Below are 18,905 nucleotides of genomic sequence, written 5' to 3' on the forward strand. Positions count from 1 at the left end.
ACCTTGATAGATACAGATTATAGTGACAAGGTGGGGTCGACATGTTTCATGCTTAAATTGCCCTAAGGGTCAGTCGGCATTTCATCAGGACCAAAATAAATAGTTGAATCCTACCATCTGTTAAACAAAGGGCCCCCTTTCAAATGAAGGGTAGCTACTTCTGAAGTACAATACTGCACCTGATTAGTTGCAGCAAACTGGTTCCACCCGAAGGTGTTCAATAATTAGCCCCTTAGGCAAGGCAAAGGGTCCCAGTATAGCTGCGAGACAATTGGTGAACACGGGACATTATCCCTCGACCTACCCACCTCCGGTTGCCTGAAGATGTGATTCAGGTGGTCAGCTTCGGGATTCCACCACCCTGTGACTCCACCACTGACGAGGAACTACTCCACCTTTATGGTTAGTCCTGTGAATGGATGACAGCATGGATGTAAGACCCAAGTGTAAATGAATGAAGCGATGCATGTGTTGATGGATGGAAGTTGTGTGCTGGAGATAGGAGGGATGTGTTGATGGATAGAGGGATTCATGTTTGAGTGTTTCTTGTCCAAGGATAATCCTGTCTCTTTCATTCTTTCCGCTCCCACACACTTGGGGATAGTGATGGCTATTCTATTAGGCAAAAACCAAAGGAAATGATGGACGGAGTGTTGAACATTGCAAGCACTCACCCCCAGTCAACTGATCTGGGTTTAATCCATCACCGTTCTTTAGCCCACTCTGCCACCCCAGTTCAGACATGGCCATATGCAAATCAGTCTGACCCTGTGCCTCATGGGAACAGTCCAGCCCGAACTGCCAAGCCATGTCTTCTCTGGACCGGAAACAAGCTTCCTTGACTGGGGGTGAGTGCTTGCAATGTTCAACACTCCGTCCATCATTTCCTTTGGTTTTTGCTTTATTCTATTAGGCAAACACACGGAGATGATGGACAGAGCACTGAAACTTTTCAGACACTTACCGCCAGTCACAAATCTGGGTTGAATCCATCATTGTTTTTTAGCTATCCTATTAGGGCACCAAGGCTACAGGTCGATTAATTTTCAGCGCCACCACTTGGACAACTAAGGTGATGACCTGAACCTAGCTTACATCATCATTTTCTTTACTACTCCTTACATCAGGATTGTGCAGGTGTGACTGGTGAGCAGATAAACTGGCAGCTCTCCTACACATGCCGCAAAGACGCAAGTTGTGATAAATGACAAGGAAAAGGGGTCTTCAATGTACTGCTGGAGTGAACATAACAACCGTCTTACCAGTGAAGGCACGCACCAGATCCATGTCTCTTTTCCTCAAGTACTGATAGCCAACAGCCAGCCAGTCAGCCTCAGTCAATGAAGAAAGAGGGTGAATACCTGGGAAAGTTAGATATTGCCCCCGGTTACTGTCCCCGTCTAGCCTAAACCCAACTCTCCTCTGCTGCCTTTACGTCCAGTACTGACCTGAGCAATGTGCCTGTGGGCAACCGTTCTGTGCCATAGAGAAGGAATTGCACCCTGTAGCTCTGCTGCTCCTCCAGGACCTATTAGGTCATGTGGAATAGTGCCATGTGGGTGGGCCTCACTCACCGTCCCTCCCCCTCCTTCGCCCCCTGAAATGGGGCAATGCCTTGGAGAGTGAAGCTACTGCAGAACAAGGCCCATGGCAGGAATAGGTAAGGAGGGGGAGTCAGAAGGAATTTGAGTGGGAGAGGGAAGGAAAAAGAGTGATCACGATTGAGAGGGAGTGAGAGTGAATGAAACAAGGAGAGGGAGAGGCAATGCATGTGTGGGTCAATCTGTCTGCTTTGTATGAGGAGGGCTACCGGGTCTGATGGCACTGACCCACATGTAAAGATAACTAGTGGTGTATCACAGGGGTATAAGGTAAGAGGCACATCATGTACTGGCCAGCATATGGGGAGCAGGAGCACAACATGGAAGTGGGCACATGAGTGAATGCAGCCATCATGGAATGACTGACGGGGGGGGGGGGGGGGGGGGGAGGAGGGGGGGCAATTTGTTGGGTTTCTGTGGTTCTTCATAGGCATATGTTCACTGCAAACGGAGCACCGACTCTAAAAGACAGCACAGCATCTTATGCTGATAAATATATTGTAAAGAAAGTCAGGTGGAAGGGAAAAGGTGACCGTGTGGATCAGTAGGCGCGTGAGTGTTTTGTCAAAGGTGGGGCGAGTGTAGAGGTGGAGAGAGGGATGTGTGGATAGATGGAGAGAGGAAGGATGCGGATGGATGTGCCAATGTGTAAAGTTAAGTGGAGGAATAAGTGCGCACACATAGGGACACATAGCATAGATGGCAAGCGGGGTAAATGGGGACACAATGACCTAGCTGGCTGACATATGGGATAACAGAGACAAGCATTGTGGCATGGCTAACTGGTATGCACAGAATAGCACAGGTTGTTTGATGGTGCAACATCCACATTACTGTCTGGCAACCGTTAAAACTGGCTCCTAATGGCATGAGTTATCAGGGGAAAGGGCACGACTGGAAGGTGGGAATGGGTTAAAAAAAGCTACCAGTGCGGCCATGTTAGGGAGGGGGGGGACTTTGATACGGCCTAGTGGAGCCTGGGGAACCGGATGACAATGACTGCCATAGGAAGGCGTATTCAAGAACAGTATGGCAATGACTGGCACAAACATGACATTTGGAAACAAACAAAGTACTTTCAGAAAATAAAAATATGGTGTTTGATTAAAACTCGGCAGATTATTTTAAGAATATTACAAGTCTATGTTAAAGGACAACATTCTTTTCCTAAACATATAAGCTCGTGACAGAGGGTATATTAATGTATTTCCTACAAGCTGATGTTTTGAGGAAAACCAAGTATTTACAAAGTATTTCAATGCAATGTATGGGTGATAATTCACAACGACTTGGGGTCGCTTCGGTTACTGGACACTTATTACTTATATAGTGGCATAACTCCCTTGGTCACAAAAGCCTCTTCAAAAATACCGTGGCATTTGCTTCGTGGCTCTTGTAGGGGCATTTTATGATACACAGCTCTTTTTAGAACCTAATTATCACAAAATGCAATTACAATATAATTACAAAGCATGTATAACTGCTGTCTGAGGCCAGGCTGTAAGATCGGTGTAAACCAGCTATTTAGGCGAACCTGTAAAATTGGTACTATCTGAGGGACAGCTCGGATTTCCTTACTGTGAAATTTGTGGTACTTAATTACCCCACCCATTCGCTTAGGAGTAGATTCTCAATCATATTATATGAGGCATAACCTACTTATAACTGGCACAATGGGGAAATAAAAGCAGTGGAATGCAGCAATTAAGCTAAATGTATGCTAAATAGAAACCATATAAAAATGTATAACTATATTATCTGAAGCACGCATTTTAGCACACTTCCTTGGAAAACTGCTTCAAGTTGTTTCACCCCCAATGTTTTCCAATGACCAATACATCCCTTTCCCAAGGTCTGGCTCACTCTATACAGCATTACGTATTGGAATATTTCTCAATCACATCTTCAGGTGATGTAGCTTATTAGTTATTTCGTTTTGAAAAATGTGCATTATAATTGACTGTTATCTGTTTTGTTTTTTTAAAGCCCCTCGAACGTTTTCCCTCGAGTGGGTCGAGCTCACATCACTTGGTCCAATTTGGGCATGGTATATCCAGCCACCATTTTTAAAGTTGACTAGCTGCAATTGCTCACTCATTTCCCTCATGCTGCACATCTACTTCCCTCCTCCACTAACTGGCATTCAAAAGCAGAAACATCAAAGCCGTAACTAAACATGAGGGGGGCCGTCCCTGCAAGGTACATGGTGGCGCCCTGCTCTGGATTTAATCAGAAGCTCTCAGGCCACTGTACTGTACTGAGGGGGGCTCCTGCCGCTCAAACCACCCCCCTCTCACCCACGCAACACTGTGGCTGCAAGGGCCCTTGTTACTCTACCCAGAAACATAGTGTAATAGTGAATGATATTACTGGAGAAATAACGTGGCTACAAAACGACTACAGCACTTAAAGCCCAAGACATACAATCTAGACCAGTCCCTGTGGCCCTGGGAACGATAGGGTGTGTGAAGCCTACTCAAGGGATCCGTGACTCCTTAGAACATTTTATAATATTAACAGATTATTAAAGTGCAATAAAGAAGCAAACTATAAAATTGAATTTTTTTTAATGCTCTGTAAATGTGAAAGAATTTGAAATTAGAGGCTAAAAATTAAGATGGTATCCTCACATTGATTTGCGGGACAGCGGAAGTGAATCAAACCGATTACAGCATAGATGATGGGTTGCCTTAATTGAATTTAGAAAAGCTCGGACTATTGCACTAAAATTGTGACTTTTTATATTTGTTTGTGAATTAAATCCAATATTTTACCATTTGTGTATTGTTTTGTGGTTCAAATCATGGAAATTGCTTAGGCAGTGGTCCCCGTCTTCCAGTAATGACTCAGTGGGCATCCCCGGATTCCAATAATTATTCAGAGGGGGTTCACCGATTCCAGTAATGATTAAGTGGGAACGGACAGAAGTCAAAAGGTTAAGAACCACTGATCTAGACCAGGGATCATCCACATCGAAACGTATTTGAAGTCAGTAGCTGTTACACATAATTAAGAAAGTCAAACTGTTTCAGCCCTGATGGCAAGGACGTCATTTAGGGGGTCACTGGTACAACCCCGACTTGCCCGTTGCAACAAATGGCACTACCATTGTGACCCCTGGCCTCAGAGGTGGCAAAATCAGTGACAAGATGAAAGGGGTCTCTTAACACACAAGGGAGAGGACGAGGTCAGTCTACCGCACATCCTCCTGAGCAATATAACAATCCCAAATAAGTGCAGTAGCTATAGGTGGAGTATGGGTGGCTGTATTTCTTACTTCTGAAAATGGGGATGCAGGTCTAATTTGAACATTACAGAATTCCTGTCCTGGTGCCAAGGGAAGGGAAGATCATTCTTATGGAAGAGGAAATCTCTCACACATAACTGTGTCATGCTTCATCATCGGGAACCTCTCCCCACCCTGAGAAGATGCAGGGTGAAAGGTCATATGTCACTTCCTGTGACATCATTAAGGCCAAATGTTTTAGGATGCCACTTACGCTACCCCTGACATTTTGGCGAATCGACGTCCATGATTGATGGGTGCCTAGAAGAAGAAATTTATTGTCCTTTACTGTGTAAACATTTTAGAACACATAAGAAATATTCAAAGTGCAGTCTTTTAGTCAGGCACTCCTGAAAAGGGGGGGCTCTTGGCCCCCCCGCCCGCATGGCGGTGCGGCGACCGCCCTTACCTCCGGGACCTCTCGGGGGTGGGGCGTGTCCTTTGGGGCGCACCCTGCCACCGATTGGTTGCCACCCTCCCTTGACCCGGATGTCGCTAATCGACATCCGGGTCGGGGGGGAGGGGGCGGGTTGCTGAGGGGGTTAAAGAAGCGGGGAGCGCCCAGGTGACCCTCTCGGTCCTTGGTCGCTCCCCCACACCGGACGTGCCCTGGCCTGCGGGGCCTCCTTCCCCGTCCGTGCCACCGGTCACTCCGTTGCCTGCCACACCAGTGCCATCGGCCATCCCCCCTGGGGCGCCCCCGGTCCCAGCGGGTAACCCAGACGCGGTCCCTGCCGAATTGGTATCTCAAATAGCGGCTTTACTGCCTTGGCTGCAAAAAGGGGGCGTGTTACCTGCTTCATCGGATCACGCTGCGGATGCAGCACAGCTGGTAGAAAGGATTAAGGCGGCAGCGGCGGCCAGCAGTACTGCGGTTCCCTCATCTTCTTTACTTACAGGTTCCAGCCCCGCCCAACCGAACGCAGATGGTGGTCAACCGGCACGGGTGGCCGACAAAGGTAAGGAATTGGCGCTGCCTCTTTTGGGGGACGGGTCAAAACCCTCCAGGAGTGAGAATTTGGCACAACATGTGTCCCAAGCAACGAAGGAAATGATCTGGGCAGGAAAATATATTTACATATTTTCATTATTACTTGATAGCAGGGAAATTGAACATGCAAAGATACGGAAGGAGTGGATGCTTCCGAATGAATGGAGGGCAGAGTGTTCTAGATTTAGGGTGGAGGAAACTTTGCTCAACTGGGTTAGGGCTTTCGCAGTATTCACGACCGTCATGGCCGAACGGCCTCCCAATGTTCAGGCGCCATTGGCTTGCTACCAGAGTAGGATTGTGGGGTGGAGTGAACAGTACCCAGGGGATGCCTGGAAGGAGTATGATGTCAATTTCAGAAAAGCTAGAGAATTTGACGCATCGCTGGCATGGGACAGGGTTGACTCTGTGTCTTGGCATAAACAGTTTTCAGGGAACGCAGCCCCACCCCAGCCCACCGGTGCGGGCAGGGGGTACTCCGCCAGACCCCAACATCCCTTTCGGTCGGCCCAGGGGAGTGAGGTCCCGGGTAGGGGTAGGGGGGGGGGGGGGATCTGAGAGAAAAGGGGTGTGCTGGGATTTCAATAAGCGCTCCTGCACAAGGGCCCCTGGCACCTGTAGATTTAGGCATGCATGTTCGGTCTGTGGTCACCCTTCCCACCCAGAGTCATCGTGCAGATCCAAGCAAGGCAACCACAGTCAGAGGGGGAGGGGGAAGCCAGAGTAGGACAGATTTTTTGAATATCCCCTCCCCTATAGATGTTTTGGCAATGATTCCTTGGTTGAATAGGTACCCGAACCACACAGCGGCCACTCTGCTTCAAGGAGGTTTCTCCCAAGGTTTTAGGATCCCGGCAGGGGGGTACACGGGTAGCACACATTGCAGGAATCAATTGTCGGTAAAACAGAATCCCGCAGTGGTGGCTGCAAAGATTAGCAAAGAACTGTCTCTGGGCAGGATAGCTGGCTCTTTCCTGAAGGTGCCTGTACCCAATTTTGTGTGTTCTCCACTAGGGGTAGTACCCAAAAAAGAGAAAGGGGAGTTCAGACTGATACACAACCTGTCGGCACCTAGAGGAGCGTCATTGAATGATGCTATTGATGAGGGGATTTGTAGTGTAAAGTATGCCTCATTTGACCAGGCAGTTGACTTATTGCGGGCGTTGGGGCCAGGGGCAATGATGGCAAAATCAGACATAGAATCTGCTTTCCGTCTCCTCCCAGTCCACCCTCTGGACCACCATCTCTTAGGTTTCACTTTTGAGGGCAAGTTTTACATGGACAAATGCATGCCCATGGGCTGTTCCATATCAAGACAGCTTACGAAGGGGCGTTTTTGTCTTACCGGGCCTTCTTGGGGCAGGAATGGGAGGTTAGGTGGGCCCAGGAGGACAGCTTTGCAGCTTACCTAGAAGCGATGCATAGGGAAGGGCGCTCAGTGGCGGCTGTGAGCAGACATAGGGCGGCGGTCTCTTTCTTCGCACAGGCTAAGGGCATGCGAGATCCCACTAACACCTTTCTGGTAAGCAAGGCCTTGAGGGGTTGGCGCCGTTTACAGGGTTACTGGGCTGATAAGAGAAGGCCCATTGGACTGGCACGGCTGACAGCCTTATTGGGGGCACTTCACAGTGTCTGTAGCTCTGAGTGGGAGGTACTTCTGTTCAAGGCTGCATTTTCCCTGGCCTTCTATGGGGCTCTGAGGATTGGGGAGTTAGTTGCTGGATCGAAAGCTGATAAGGTGGGCGGCTTACAGTGGGCCGATGCGAAGATAAGTGAGGACACCATGTGGATAACAATTCAGAGATCAAAAACTGATCAGGAGTCTCGGGGTCACACCATAGTGCTCAACCGGGCCCGGGCCAACCCTTGCTGCCCGGTTTCTCACGTGGAGGCCTTCTGCAGGCAGCAAGAGAGCACGGCAGGGGGCGCACTGTTGTGTCACGCCGACGGTACACCATTGACTAGGTACCAGTTTAGGCGAGTCTTAGAGCTAACTGTTCGATTGGCAGGTTTTGATCCAAAAGAATTCGGCACCCACTCATTTAGGATTGGGGCAGCAACGGAGGCAGTGGCGAGGGGTCTCCCAGTTGAGAATGTGAAGAGGCTGGGGAGATGGTCGTCCGAACGTTACAAACGTTATGTACGAATTGACATGTTGTGACAGGATGGTGCTCACACCTGGTATGTTTCTGGTTTCTTGCAGTTTCTCAATCCTGTGACGCAGGGGAGGAACTCACCACCGGACGTCAACGATCGACGCCAGCGCAGCGCGAAGGACACAGGAAATTGGTGATTTGGATTGTTGGCCACTCTTATGTTAGGCGTGCAGAACATGTTTTTCTTTCTAGGGACCGTAGGACGAAGGCGGCGCAAAAGGGGTTGGATATCGCATTCTTCGGGAGGGGGGGGGGTTTATGCCTCAGCCAGTTTAGGAATTTTTTCCAGGGACTCTTAGCTCAGCAGCCCGCCCCCCGTCAGTGGTGATACTTCACCTGGGGGAGAATGATTTGGCAAAACTGGGGAGGCGCATCCTTATTGAGGAGATCATCTCCACTGCGGGGTGGGTGGCCAAGACTTGCCCGGGTTCTACGGTAGTTTGGTCGCAACTTATCCCCCGGTGGCAGCGGCGGGGGGGGGGGGACTCGGTCAGGGCGTTGAATCACTCAGTCCGGAGGATCAGCACACAGTTGGACAAATTATTTCGAGCCCCCCGGTTGCAGACTATTCCACATGGGTGTATCTGGGGCGAGCAGTTCTACCTAAGGGACGGGGTACACTTGACTGAGGCAGCGAACGTCTTGTGGTCTAATAATGTCTGGGCCTGGTTGGAGGGATTTGCTAAGTAAGCACGCTCCTGGCTTAGGTCGAGGTAAGGGGGAGGCCAGATCGTCGGGTAACAATGCTGGCCTGTGGCGGTAAGGTCATGACCGGTGAGCAACTATTTTAAGGTCTGAGGGGGCGGGCATCATCCTATGGAGGTTCCCGCCCAGGGGGAGGGGACATTGGCCCCTCCTAGAACTTCAGGGGCAAGGTAACTGGTGCTTCAAAGGGGCGCGGGTTGGGGAGTCACGCTTTCCTTAGGCTGGTAGCCATCCCGCGCGTGCATACTCATGACGTCACCGGATGGCGCAGAGTAAGGGCCCTCCTTAAGTGGGTAAATGAAGTTCACGGCGTGGACCGGGTAATTACCGGGCCCGGCTGCGCATGCGCACATCTTTAGGGGAGGCGCAGCTAGTAGGACCTGACACCGGTTAGCGACCTTGCCATATGGCCCTGAAATGTTAGTATACAAAAATGCAGAGGAGGATGTTAGACTCGGTTAGGAAACAATCTGTATTAGAGTTTTGTTAAGGATAGTCACTCACACCTGTTGACAATAATGTATCTAATGTCCTGCTGATTTTTGTATAACTGTTTATCGTGCAATCATAAATTTTATTGTTTTATAACTTAATAAATACGGCCGGGGGGTCTTGCGACCTCCCGCCTTCCAAAGATACCACGTTCTATGTTCCTGTGTCTGGGGGTGGGTGAGGTCATAGGGAGGGGGGCGGCAGCCAGTCACTGACCATGTGAAAAGGGGGGGCTCTTGGCCCCCCCGCCCGCATGGCGGTGCGGCGACCGCCCTTACCTCCGGGACCTCTCGGGGTGGGGCGTGTCCTTTGGGGCGCGCCCTGCCACCGATTGGTTGCCACCCTCCCTTGACCCGGATGTCGCTAATCGACATCCGGGTCGGGGGGGAGGGGGCGGGTTCCTGAGGGGGTTAAAGAAGCGGGGAGCGCCCAGGTGACCCTCTCGGTCCTTGGTCGCTCCCCCACACCGGACGTGCCCTGGCCTCGGGGCTTCTGATTTTCCCACCCACCATCCCTGGAGTACGCGGTTGATGCGTTGCTAGTCCGATTTAGTGTGTACATTGCTAGGATGTTGGTAGCTTAATTTTGCAGGCATTGTAAACTATAATTGAAATGTTTATTTTCTGATGAGGTTTTCTGTAGGACTTTCTCTCCCAGTGTAGTGATCGATACTGTATCCGGAATGTTATGTTGATGATGTTGATTTCTCGTAGGCCTTTCTCTCCCATTGTAGTAATGGTACTGTATTATGTGTTGCTGCTGCAAATGTGTTTAGGCCGCTTTTTTCCCTTTGTAGCTCTACGGTGTTATACATGATGTATGATTTAGTCAGTGTAGTTGTCTTTTAGAATTTTTTCCCCATAGGTCGTCGTATTTATTAGGAATGGGGCGTGCGGTAAGGTCATGACCGGTGAGCAACTATTTTAAGGTCTGAGGGGGCGGGCATCATCCTATGGAGGTTCCCGCCCAGGGGGAGGGGACATTGGCCCCTCCTAGAACTTCAGGGGCAAGGTAACTGGTGCTGCAAAGGAGCGCGGGTTGGGGAGTCACGCTTTCCTTAGGCTGGTAGCCATCCCGCGCGTGCATACTCATGACGTCACCGGATGGCGCAGAGTAAGGGCCCTCCTTAAGTGGGTAAATGAAGTTCACGGCGTGGACCGGGTAATTACCGGGCCCGGCTGCGCATGCGCACATCTTTAGGGGAGGCGCAGCTAGTAGGACCTGACACCGGTTAGCGACCTTGCCATATGGCCCTGAAATGTTAGTATACAAAAATGCAGAGGAGGATGTTAGACTCGGTTAGGAAACAATCTGTATTAGAGTTTTGTTAAGGATAGTCACTCACACCTGTTGACAATAATGTATCTAATGTCCTGCTGATTTTTGTATAACTGTTTATCGTGCAATCATACATTTTATTGTTTTATAACTTAATAAATACGGCCGGGGGGTCTTGCGTTCTATGTTCCTGTGTCTGGGGGTGGGTGAGGTCATAGGGAGGGGGGCTGCAGCCAGTCACTGACCATGTGCAGCCAGCGCAGCACTGTTTGCGATTTGTGACAATAAAATACAGTGAAACGAACTGCCCAAACCACTACACAACATTGCAAAAAAGCATGCGCAAGTAATTTACCTTTTCCCAGTGAACTCAGCTTGTCCCTTTTTATTGAACGTGAATTTGGAATCGTTGTAACCCCAGCCATTCCACTTCAGAAGTTCTTGCCTGTAATAGGGAAAATGTAAAATGGTGACTCGGGGCAGCAGTATCAATTCATACAAATATACATATCGCATTCACACCCAGGTACAGTTCACAATATATGCTTCATTAGCGCTGAAATACAACCAGAACTGGCTTGAAAGAGTTCACTCTAAAAACAAAAGCAACAAGGTTCATACGACAAACTTGTTAGTCGTAATCCTTGCCACTTGCATAATGCGCCACAATAAAAATAAAACCGCACTGGCAAAACTAACGGGTCTGGCTTTCAACTAAAATGATCTGATGTGCGATTTTGTGTTATTGTTCAGGCATTGATATGAATTAATAGATTAAGTGGTGAGTGATTAAAATACATTCAGTCCATTCCATCATCCACACGAGTAGACACACAAACTGAGAAATACTTTCGATGCCAAAAAGCCAGGCCTGTTGTCTTTGTGAAAGCTTGTTCTATTTCTTGTGAGTATAAATGTAACCATGAATATAGTTTGTTAAAGCTCTTGGAGCAAATCACCATGGAAAACATCGTGAGTGTGCACCACTTAAATATAAGCTACGCAGCGTATGAAATGATCAGAACCTCCCAAAAAAAACCAAAGTCAGTGATAAAACATGGGCTTTCTTGGGTCACCGTGGGTCACAATCTTGAGTCCATCTGACCTACTCATCTACTCTGTCCTAAATGACTGAGCTAGACATCTAAGACCACTACTTTAGCAATCTTGTATTAAGAAGCACTTACGGTCATATGTTTTTTTTTTTTTAAAAGGGATGGAGAGAATGTAAATCTTCACTGCACCACAAAGCCCAGAAGCATAAACCTCAGCACAAAATTTGCACTGGAAAATATTACGTGTGTACAAACCAAATTTGTACACATGCATTAGCAGTGGCCCACACCAGGAGGCTAAAGGGGCCGGCGCAGTAAACGGCGCCAAGGCCCAGGAACGGAAGTCCCGAGGAGGGGACAGAGACAAAAGGCAGGAAATTATAGCCCCGCTCCGCCCCCATGAGTGCTAGGGGGAAGGGTGAGGGGAAAAGGGAACCAAAAGCACAGGAGTGATGCAAAACCCGCTAGCCAATGGGTAGGCCGCGCTCAATTTGAATTATGCCCAGAGGGCATCATGACCCTATTGAAGGGGTCAAGCGCTTGTGGCCAAACACTATACATGTTGGGACGGTGCCGCTGGAGCAGCAAAACCCACTCACATTCAATCAGCAAAGCAAAGATTGCTGACCTCAAGCAAGATGGCCGCCCGGTGAGGAGCTCCGGACGGGGGCTCCCGGCCAGACATATCCTTTTTGGCTAAAATCCCTGAATTCCCACCTCCTCCGGGGATAAACCTACTCACCTGAGTTTCCGTCCTCAACTGCGGTCCTTGATGCTCTTCGATGCTCCATTCCTGCACTTGTGAGCCTGAGATACTCGGCAGAATTGACGCCTGAGGCTTTCTCCCACGGAGTTCCAGAGCCAGCATGGCCGATGTCAGGTGGAGCCGCTCTGTTCAGCTACAGGGGAGTCTGGCCCAGGTATCTTGCCGCAGCCGACATCGGGCATAGCTCCCCTCCTAACTCCACTGCTAGTCTTCCCCCGCCTTTTCCTCTTCATTTCCTGGTTTACAACGTTCGACAGACCCCTTTGCTTCGTAGCCAATGCCTCTTTGATCTCCCAGGACGGCTGCTGAAGAGCCGGGCAGGGGCTCCCCCTCCTGTCTCTGGGTCCGATTGCTGCTGCCCTTCCCTACAGCCAGCCAGCCCACCTGCTTTGCCTCTTCGCAGGACATCTGGACCGATTTGGGGGCATGGCGGAGGTGAGAAGTACTGGCGCCGCACTCCGTGGCTGTTCTGAGCCCTTTGTTCCTCAACCGTATCGGAGAGGCGCCCCCTCCGGTTTTTCTAACTTTGCTGCTGCTTCGCCTCCTCGTTAGACATCGGGCTGATTTGGAGACATAGCGAAGGTTTGAAGTCTGCACCGCTCTCCGTGGATATCTGAGCTGAGCACATCTTTCTGTGACCGTGCCGGAGAGACGCCCCCTCCGACTTTCCTTGGACTTTGTTTTTGGACTTTGCTGCCTCCGGTTCTGCAGACAGCTGCCTTGGCGCCCGTGGTCTTTCTTCCCTGACCCATAGTCACTGGATTGGACACCGTTGCCCCACTGCCTCTGCTCATGGACGGTGTGGCCGTGACTTTGGAGCCGACTGCCTTCCTCCCTCCTGACTCTCTGGCCCGTTTCCTCCTCTAGTAGCCCTCTGCTAAATTTGCTCTTGGTGTTTTGGGGATTTTTTTTTCTTTTCACTTTGACTTTCGGACTTGGACCCTTGTGCTCCCCGCCATTTTGTGACTTGCTTATTCTACTCCCCTATACCACATCTGCCATCTTGGCGATCTCTGACCTCTTCCTCTGTCCCAGCCGGGCGACTTTTCTATCGTCTCCCCTGTGCCTCTGACCTACTATTCACTGTTGAACTCGTTACTATCTCGGTTTCCCTCTCTTGCTTTGTTTCACTCTCACTTTCCTGTCCTTATCTACCTTCCTTTCCCTTTCTTTCTGTCCCCCCCCTTCCTTCCCCTGTCCCTTAGATTGTTCTGGTCTCCTATTCTCTGCTGCCATTACTGCTATCCCTCTGCTTTTCGTTGCCTCACCTAGCGTCTTCGTTTGCCATCCTCGAGTATTCTCATGTCCTTATCCCCTGTTTTTAATGTGTAACTTTGTGTAATTTATTGTACCTCTGTTGATACTCTTGTAAAGCGCTCTGATACCTCCGGGTCTAGCCAGCGCTATATAAAACTCAGAAAATAAATAAATGCAGCAACACGGCAGTAAAGGAGCCGGTTTAATGGAGCTTAAAGAGTTTGAAAGGCCACCGGTGGGGGTGGCGGACCTGGTACTTACCTTGGGGTGCCTCACGGCAGGGAAAGGCGGCCAGAGAGGAAGGGGTCACAGAACATTGCACTTGCAGCTCGCTGGTCGGCGGACCACACCGAATAAATATGGTAGTGAGTTGGGCCGAAAAGGTGATGGTGGAATACCCCTCCCCGATATAGACGGTGATGCTCCTGCTCAATGGGCTCAAGTTGGCAGCAATAAACAGGATATGCCATAAATGTGTCTGTATGTTTGATTTATGACTTGATGTGTGGTCCTTGATTGATTTATGACCCGATTATTGACCTGGATTGAGTTATAACTTGATTTATGACCTGGTGATTAAATTAGGTCTTAGTATACGATCTGTGTCAACCAGGCTGTGTGGATTTATGACATGCTACAGTAACGTTTGATTCATGTTCTCAAGCTTTATGATGGATTCATAATATCAAGTTATGTGACTGATGGTTGGTCAGAACGGCAGGCATGCAGGCTGATTTACAACCTCAAAATAAAAGTGAAGCAGGGTGACTATGTACAACAAGTGAATGAAGCTGTGACGGGTAATTTCCAACAATCCACGTTTGCGAAGTTTACTCATTTTGAGCACGCACAGATTCTCTTTGTGAAATCCACGTGTGCAAACTGCACTTTCACATGACCAGTATTAGCACATACTGGGAAAGAGGTTTTGTGATTTGAGACCAATGTTTGTGAAAGAACATTTTTTATCTAAACAGTGCAAATGCACAGAAATGGGCTGTCCACATAATCTTAAACCAGCAGATATAATGGATTTCAACCACTGAAATTCCAGAGAAACAGAATAGGAAAATGTCAGAACATCATCACCTTTACTGTACCCAGAGGGAAGTGTAGTGACACCACTCTTTTGTAATGTCATTATATACAAATGTTTATTATACAAATAACACCTTTAATATGTAAAAATGCCTATGACCATCAGTGGTACTTTGCCAAATGTACATGCACGCTGACCACTGTGCAAGAGAATACCTATTCATGAGTAACTGTGCCACAAAATGCACGCCCATCAGGTGCTTGCCACGTAATGCTTGATAATCTTTTTCTCGGTACAGAATCCTTACACATAATTAACTAAACCAAATGCCTTGTGTGGGAAAGTAACAGTACCACTGATTGTTTACACGTTCGTTCCTTGCTGGTTCTTATCGAAGGGGGGTGGTGCACCTTGGGAGCTCTTCTATGGTGATACATTCGTTTCACACCCTACAATTGTAATTGGAACACATGCCCTTACACTATTTCCTTACTTCCAGGCTGTCCACACCTACTCTATAGCCTTGAGGAAGACCCGCCATGACACCTATGAAATAACCTGTCGTCAGGGTCGAAACTTCGGCGTTAACTTGTTGGATCAATATCATTGAGTCTCTGGACTTTGAATATAATGCAATTGGGTGCACTACCAGGGACATCGATTATACATGTATTGACCTCCTTTGCAAACAATTTGGAATCTCTACTGTGAATACCTGTACATATTTTATTTCAAAACCTGTATATATGGCTTTCACTTCACAACAGTCACTGAGCACTTATTTCACTGCATTATTTGTCACTGTGTTTGTTGACAGCCTGATAAATTTTGTTTAAAATAAATATTCTGATTGAACTCGGTATACATGAAGTGGTTTCCACATGTGTTCCTATGGTCTACTTTTGAAAATAATAATTTTGTGAAGAAATCAGTCACATACCTGACAGAACCACTGTAGCTTTGTTGTTTCATACCCAGGTTCTGAGGGACACAGGGTATCCCCATTGTTTTTTTGTGACAAAATGCTTTCCCATCAGGTGCTTGCCACGTAATGCTTAATAATCTTTTTCTCGGTAGAGAATCCTTGCACATAATTAACTCAACCAAATGCCTTTTGTGGCAAAGTAACAGTACCACTGATTGTTTACGCGTTCGTTCCTTGCTGGTTCTTATCGAAGGGGGTGGTGCACCTTGGGAGCTCTTCTATTTGAATGCTCAGAGAGGTATCCCTCTGGTGAGCCTCTGGAGGTGTTGTACTGTAAAAGGAAATATTGAAAACAGGGAGTGTATGTAGACTAGGCGGCAATGGAGTCAGTAGGTAGATGATAGTAGTGGTAACTGGTAACCCCCGCTGCCCTCGAAATGAAGTGCCTTGTGGCACAGTCCATGATACAGTTTGTTCAACAAAGAAATATCCATAGCACAAGTAACACTGTGCAGCCACTTAAATCACTTGCTTTTTCTGGGTAAAACTGGAATCAAATAACCGAACACTACAAGCACTGGCAATGCCAAAAGGTCTGGCCTTAAAGGAATGTTTTATGGTAAGTTGAAATATTACAGGTAGTAGATAGCATGGGGATTGATATGTACTTATGTGGAAGCAAAGAACTGTAGAAAAACACTGGTGAAAGTTGAAAGGTAAGGTGAAAGTTGCACAGTTATGCCAGACCTAAAATCCATGTAGGTTAGTGACTGCCCTCTTCCTATCCATGATGCTGCCAGAGAAAAACACCATACATTATCTAGTTATTCAAGACACTTAAATAGCATAACAATGCCATGTGGTTGCCAATTTTCAAGCTCAGGAGGCTGGATAACTAAACAAAACGATCACAGCTATGTGAAGGTCAAGCACTCTTTTTATGGAATCATACAATGTCTTCCCAATCAAAACTTGCAATTCTTTTCCCAGCATGTGGATGGAGCCAAAGTCCCTCTCCTGGTGATTTTCACATAATTGCCTGGTGGCAGCTGTGCTATCAAGCCAGACCATAAAAAAGAGAAAAGTATTTTTTTTTTTTTTTTAAAAGGGCCTCATACTGGGCAAAGCACAGCTGAAACAATGTAGAAAATGACAGACTTCAAGAGCAAGGACAGACAGGCACAGGTTGGGGTTCACGGGAATTGCAAGGGTAGTAATACAAGGGGGGCCATGCAGATTGGTAGCTGGTTCATGCTGGAATATTAGAAATGGCATGCAAAGTAAAAACAAGCATTGGCATAGCCAATAGGTCTCGCTTTTGGGACCTTATAAGTATTTAGTTATGCAACTGTTGCATGGCTAAACACTTTTAAGGTCCCAAAAGCGAGACCTATTGGCTATGCCAATGCTTGTCTTAAGTGCAGGCAGTGGTCTCTGGGACTACTGCCTGCTCTTAAAAAATATTTTCCAACATACTCGCAAAGGGGAAGGGGTCCCTAGGGTTCCCCTTCCCCTTTGCGAGTGGTTTACTACCTACTTGAAGTAGGTGGTAAACTGCGAGTGTTTTGCAGCCGCAAATGTGGTTGCAAAACACTAGTACATACCATGTTGCATGGCTAAACACTTATAAGGTCCCAAAAGCGAGACCTATTGGCTATGCTAATGCTTGTTACGAATGTTTCCAGTACTGTAATGTCATGAAAAAAACAGGTTGTCGATCTGCAGGACTTTCACAAACAGCGTGAAAATTAAAATATCGGAGTGAGTCGAATTTGGGAAATAGAACAGACGAGGCAGGCGCGAGAAACAGGAAATACAAGCATTGGCATCAAACGCGCCCGTGAAAGTAATGGCGGAAAAGCGCGGCGCACTCGCCCGCGCACATGCACTGTAGCTCCAGGCTGGCCTGGTAGCACTTTTTGGAGCCCTCTCAAAATGTCTCGCCAGACCAGCGCATGCGCTGGGTCAGGCGAGACCTAACAAGGAAAAGGGATTAACCGTTATACAGATGACAAACACATACATACACTAAACAAGTGAAATAGCAATAAAATCGTTCTAATGAATAGAAAGAGGGGAACATCAGCAGCTGCACATGAATGAACAACTGATGAGGCAATTAAAAGGTTAATGACTTTACACAATATCCACAACATGATTAAATATGTGATTTTAAGGAGGTGCCACAGTGCAACATCCTAAATCTCCCGCGGCCTGAGCTAAAATCCAACAAATGCATCCCTCTGAAATGACCATCGGCACACTATAAAGAAATGCTACTATTCTAGATCTCATGCCGAGCTAGATGGTGCCTTGAAGTAGTTCCAGACTGGCTAATGTCTGCAATTGGGCCAAATGAGTGCTGCCAACATCTGTGGATTCAATGAGATCCGGAGGCTCCAAACAAAGCAGTGCGACATGCATGTACTCCATGCAGGGCGGACCCCTTCTGAATTAGAAAAGCTGCCGGGCCATTGCAGAGAGATAGATGTGCCAGGACTGTCGGTCGGCATGCAAGATCTGCAGTGAGTCAGCCTGGGCCTGCGCTGCCAACTGGAAAGGGACCAGAAGACCCACGGCCTATGCTGGATGAGGTTGAGGCCTGACATCAGAGGGATACCCGTCTTGCCTGTAAAGGAGAGGAATAAGGCAGTGTTATGCATATCTCCGCGTGGATTGTATGAGGTAACACATGTGAACACTGGAGGAAAACTACGGCCTCTGAAAGAGCATTTGGAGGACAAATAAAGAGGGTGAGTGGCTTGAACCTTAACAGCACTGACGCATCAATAGCCCCGTAGACTTGCCAGTCCAGCACTGCGTACAAAGCCAGGTTAACTAAAGGTGTGCCCTGCCGTCCTGCACCAAATTGTGAAGCAATGAAGTCTCCAAAAGAATATAGGGTTGTGGTTGCCTGGCACAACAGATTGAAGATAGATCCAGACAAAAAAAATGCTGAACAGCCCAGGCTCTTTTTTTTTTATCGAAGTCATCTGCCCATAACCTGGAGCTCCCAAGCAAGCATGAAAATGACATGAGTAGCGAGCAGAGCGACGAAACATTGGCTGAACAAGATATTGAAAGCTTACTGAAGGAAATGAAAGGCAGTCTGGCCGCAGTAGATTTCAAGATTGACAACCTGACAAAGCGACTTCGGGGCACGAAAGACCGGCTGGATAAAGAAAATACACACATGGATTTGGCAGCGCACCAGATTTCTGACACTGACGATAATACAGCTGCACAAACGAAACTCCAAAAGGAAATGACCACAGAATTAGAAATGAATAATTAAGATTTGGAAATTCGCTCCCACAGAAGCAACAACCGCATTTTTGGCATTCCTGAGATGAG

At 47.9% G+C, this 18,905-nt stretch overlaps 1 protein-coding gene across 1 annotated transcript in view; it reads right to left on the reverse strand.

Moving 5' to 3' along the window:
* Positions 1-18,905, reverse strand: part of AGPS (alkylglycerone phosphate synthase) — an 815,346-nt gene that overhangs the window by 645,991 nt on the left and 150,450 nt on the right. The window contains exon 2 of the mRNA XM_085645221.1: positions 10,865-10,954. Within this exon, the coding sequence (XP_085501347.1) occupies positions 10,865-10,954 (90 nt within the window). The remainder of the gene's footprint in view (positions 1-10,864; positions 10,955-18,905) is intronic.

This window comes from Triturus cristatus, chromosome 3_1 (genome assembly GCF_964204655.1).
Source record: "Triturus cristatus chromosome 3_1, aTriCri1.1, whole genome shotgun sequence".
In the NCBI taxonomy this organism is placed as follows: domain Eukaryota; kingdom Metazoa; phylum Chordata; class Amphibia; order Caudata; family Salamandridae; genus Triturus; species Triturus cristatus.